The sequence below is a fragment of the Paramisgurnus dabryanus genome, chromosome 2 (assembly GCF_030506205.2).
Source record: "Paramisgurnus dabryanus chromosome 2, PD_genome_1.1, whole genome shotgun sequence".
NCBI lineage: Eukaryota > Metazoa > Chordata > Actinopteri > Cypriniformes > Cobitidae > Paramisgurnus > Paramisgurnus dabryanus.
In genome coordinates, this window is record NC_133338.1 from 19,408,733 (window position 1) to 19,413,228 (window position 4,496).

Below are 4,496 nucleotides of genomic sequence, written 5' to 3' on the forward strand. Positions count from 1 at the left end.
TAGTAACCCACATGTTTCTATGAAATCCTGGCTCGGACCTATGACCCGTCAAAGTTTTTGCAATGGTAAGTCTATGGGATTTTGCCCCATTGACTTTTCATTGGGCATTTTTGGGCACCTCTTACACCCCATTGTGATCCATGTTCTTACAGAGCCTACCACCGTCTTTAAATGTTTTAACCCACATGTTTCTACAAAATCCTCAAGCGGAGCTATGACTCGTCAAAGTTGGGCGCAATGTTAAGTCAATGGGATTTTTCGGGTGGTTTTTCGCCCCCCTTTCAGAAATCCTGCACCCGATCGCTTATAAAAGTCATAGCCACCATCTCTTCAATAAACCGGTCGATTTGAGCCCTCTTTCATAGGACTACGGCAAACCGTGCGGGACGAGTTACGCGCCGAAATTTTGTGCAGACATAAGAATAATAATAATTATAATAATAATAAGTATGCAAGATAATAATAGTGATGCCTTGCATAAATGCAAGTGTAACCCGGGTTATCAGGTTACTAGTTAAGATTAAGAATTATAAAATAATAATAAAGTGAAAAATAATAAAATACTTAAGTGAAAAAAGTGAAAAAAGTAAGAAAGGAGGAAAGCTCTAGAAGGAAAACTGTTTTGCCCAATCACAGCCCTTATTTCAGTGACTGACTCGCCAACGAGCCAATGTTAGCAGCACTTTCATAAGCCCCACCCACAACCTGCAGCAGCGCTGCTGGACTGTCAGTTTGAGAGACAGAGCGGGAGAGTGAAACGGAGCAGCTACACGGAGCGATATTCAGAGATCCTCTGTTATAAAGTTTTAAAATAGATCGCGAATAACTTTGAATGCAGTAAATAGTCATATTTCTGAACGGATTCGATTACGTGAAGTTGTCATTGGAGTGAGAGGACGACAAAGCGAAGATTTGTGAACTGAAAGTGGATGAAATCCAACGGAGAATTGGAGTGTTGCAAATGAGCTTATTTGAATATATATGAAGTTATTGCCTTGGTGAGTCACATTTTTCGTAATACATTATCTGAGAAAAGTGTCATTAACTAAATAAGCTATTGATATGCAGTGTTTACATGGGCCACGTGAGCACAGCGTGAGCTGTAGTATTAGCACGAGGGCTAAAGCTAATTTCACGTGCAAAGATGCTGATGAAATGTGATTGTGAAATTTAAATGTTAAAAAGTTAAATAAGTGTTGAAACATGATTTAATACTTTAATCGAAGTGTATACATGATTTTTGCTGTTAAAAAAAGTTGAAATTGATATTGATTGTCTTTCTGCCTTGTATTTTTTCAAGGCTGGGTTTTTTTGTGTCTATGATTTATTCTACGTGATTTCCTGTGAGAGATTCCTGTTTTGTGCCATATTTAATCCTTCTGGAGAGGAATCTGTGTATCTGACGTGATTAAATATGCACAATGGCGAGCCACCAACGAACCCGTTTCCACTTTGAACTGTGCTAAAATTCACCAACTGGTAGGAAAATTCCATTTTTTTCTTGCTTTTGGACACAAAAGACTTCCGTTCTTGGAACTTTCGATATTTTCGCTACCAAAAAGGAGAGATGGTCTTTTGAACTTGAGCTTATTGAAAGAGTTTAATAACTCTTGTTACTGAACTGAATCATTTGATTCACGAACTGTGTTCAACTGAGTCGTTTGATCCTTATTTGAACTGAATTGAATCAATTTGATGCATTTGTGTATTTTCAACTCATATTGTTGAATATTCTGTTGAGTCTGAAAAGAAAAGTGATCTGTTCTGAGAAATTTGAATCACATACAGTGTTCTGAGTTAAATTGAATGTCCAACAATACTTTTTTTGGGTTTATTGAATGTAATATTTTGTTGAAGGTGATATTATTTGCAAAATATTTTGGCTGAAGTGAAAGAATCACACACTACTGTTTTATTTTGAGAGTTTTATTTATTTTTACATTTTGTGAAGAGTGTGAAACTTCAAATTGAATTGAATCTGTCAAAGTGTTGAATTTTTTGGTCCTATAAGAAATGGAAGAAGATCTTTGTTAATTGTTGATCTTCACTGTTAACAACTGATTTCATATCTGTGAATTATTCATTGAAACAAATAACAAAATAGAAATGTTCTACAATAATACAATTCACTGAATCAGAACAAACTTTGTCAGTCACTTACTCACCTGCTGTACTGCCTCCACTCTCCAGTAGACGTTCCTTGCTTCTGATATACATTGGCCCATACTGAAAATTATTACTAGCTGTAGCGCATCAGTCACGTTGCACGCTACATGTTACAACTTTGGCGAGCCAGCCAGGAGAGAGGACGCAGCAGAAATTAAGGTGAATAACTACTGAGATCGACGTACAGTGAATCAGACAAACAGACAAAATGGATGTTGTAGGGAGAGAAAATGTCAATGTGCAAAATGCAGTCATCGTTAGTGGAGTAACACTGACTGAAGAGGACCAAGTTCTAGAAACATACCTTTCAAGATTTGGCTCTGTACGACGCAACCTGCTAATTGATGATCCGCAGTCAGAGTTTCATCGCAATGCAATAGTAGAGTTCACACACAGGTCAGCTATGAGCAATCTCGAGCCCCAGCTGCCTCTAACTTTAGTGAGCCCCACTAATACAGACATTGTGTTCCGTGTGCGCGCCCTGGGTACGGTTCACACCCCCACCATTGGTACTGCCACTGTTGAGTGCTTGGAGAAACTACAAGGAATAGCAAGCGCCAACGGAGAAACTTTACAAGATGTCCTCCAACGAGAGTTGATGAAGGTTGGTGGGGCGAAAACTCCAGTTGATGTGCCACTAGAGACAAACCCCTTGACAAGTGCTACTAGCACCCCCTCAAGGTTGGAAGGATTCAGGTCACCCTCTGTCTTGAGATTGGAACCCGAAAACCCAGCCAAAGCAACTAAAGGCGCAACGTCGCCCCACTATTTGAATGATGCTGACTCTGTTGAGACCATATCAGTGAAATTTCCCACGTCTGCTTTGCACCCCCCAGGTGTCCAGAGAGTAGTAATGGAGCATATTGTAAAGACGAGTGATCCTGTGTCCCCGCACAACACCTCATTCCGCCTTAAAGCTTTCTCTGGACGAAGCCCACGCCCAAGCAATGAGCCTGACTTCGACACCTGGCGGGCAAGTGTTGATTACCTGCTAAACGAGCCATCCCTTCCAGAGTCACACAAAACACGCAGGATTATAGATAGTCTGTTACCACCAGCTTCTGACATTATCAAACATGTGAGCCCACTTGCCCCTTCGACAGAGTGCCTTAAGCTGCTTGAGTCTGTTTACGGTTCAGTGGAAGACGGAGATGAACTATTAGCCAAATTCATAAGCACTCTTCAGAATCCTGGCGAGAAGTCATCCGTCTACCTTCACAGACTACACGTTGCCTTGAGTGCTACCATCAGACGGGGTGGAGTTGCAGAAAATGAACGAGACCGATGTCTGCTAAAGCAGTTCTGTCGTGGCTGCTGGGACAATATTCTGATTGCCGACCTGCAGCTCGAAAACCGAAAACTGGACCCACCTCCTTTTGCCGAGTTAGCTATACTTATCCGTACGGCTGAAGAAAAGCAAACGTCGAAGGAAGAGAGAATGAGAAAGCATCTTGGTGTGAGTAAACACCAACCAGCTCCACTCAAACTGCGAACTGCAGCCCACCAACAGTCTGCTTATTGTTGTGACGCAACAGAGGAGGATTTTAACAACACTCTAGCCCCTGACACTCCTAAGCAGAAAACACCTAAGCAGAAAACTAAAACTCAACACCCTGAGATGTCTGAAGTAAGCATTCTGAAGAAAGAAATCGTTGCTCTCCAAAGCCAAATTGCGGCCATTAAAACAGCTACTAACAAGGAAGTGAGAGAGCAAGGAATGACAAATGATCTTCAGGAACTAAGAGAACAGATAGCAGAACTTAAAGTCCAAGTTGTTTCTTCTGGAGTGCACAGAAACCGTTCTGAAAGATCCTTCAGTCAAAGAGATAATTTGAGTAGACCTGGAGCCAGTGAAATCGGCAGAGACAAAAATGAGAGACCAAAACACACCGAGATTAGAACCAATCGGCCCCGGCCATGGTATTGTTTCCACTGTGGAGAAGACGGCCACCTAGCCATTAACTGCGAAAGTCCACCAAATCCATCTAGAGTGGAAGAAAAGCGAAGGAAGCTGAGAGAAAGACAAGCTGAGTGGGATCTCCAGCATGGATTCGCCACAGAGCCTTTAAATTAAAGACGGTCTCTGTCGCAGGGCTGACGGGGACTGAGAAAAACAAACAACGCCCTAAGCATCGACAAGTGTTTAACAAGCAAGCTGACACCAGGAACTCCATGAAGTTACCAACCGGTCTGGTAGGAATGAAATGCACTGCACAAATTAAAGTTGAAGGGAAGAGAGTGAACTGCTTGTTGGACACAGGATCACAGGTAACAACAATTCCTTTGTCTTTCTACAACAGCCATTTGTCACAGCATACCATGCAGCCGTT

General features: G+C 41.7%; 1 protein-coding gene across 1 annotated transcript; it reads left to right on the forward strand.

Moving 5' to 3' along the window:
* The first annotated feature begins 493 nt into the window (after window positions 1-493).
* LOC135764857 (uncharacterized) lies at window positions 494-4,240 on the forward strand. The gene is made up of 2 exons (XM_065275549.2): window positions 494-998; window positions 1,301-4,240. The coding sequence occupies exon 2, from the start codon at window positions 2,375-2,377 to the stop codon at window positions 4,238-4,240; it is 1,866 nt and encodes a 621-aa protein (XP_065131621.1). The 5' UTR covers window positions 494-998; window positions 1,301-2,374.
* Window positions 4,241-4,496: the final 256 nt, after the last annotated feature.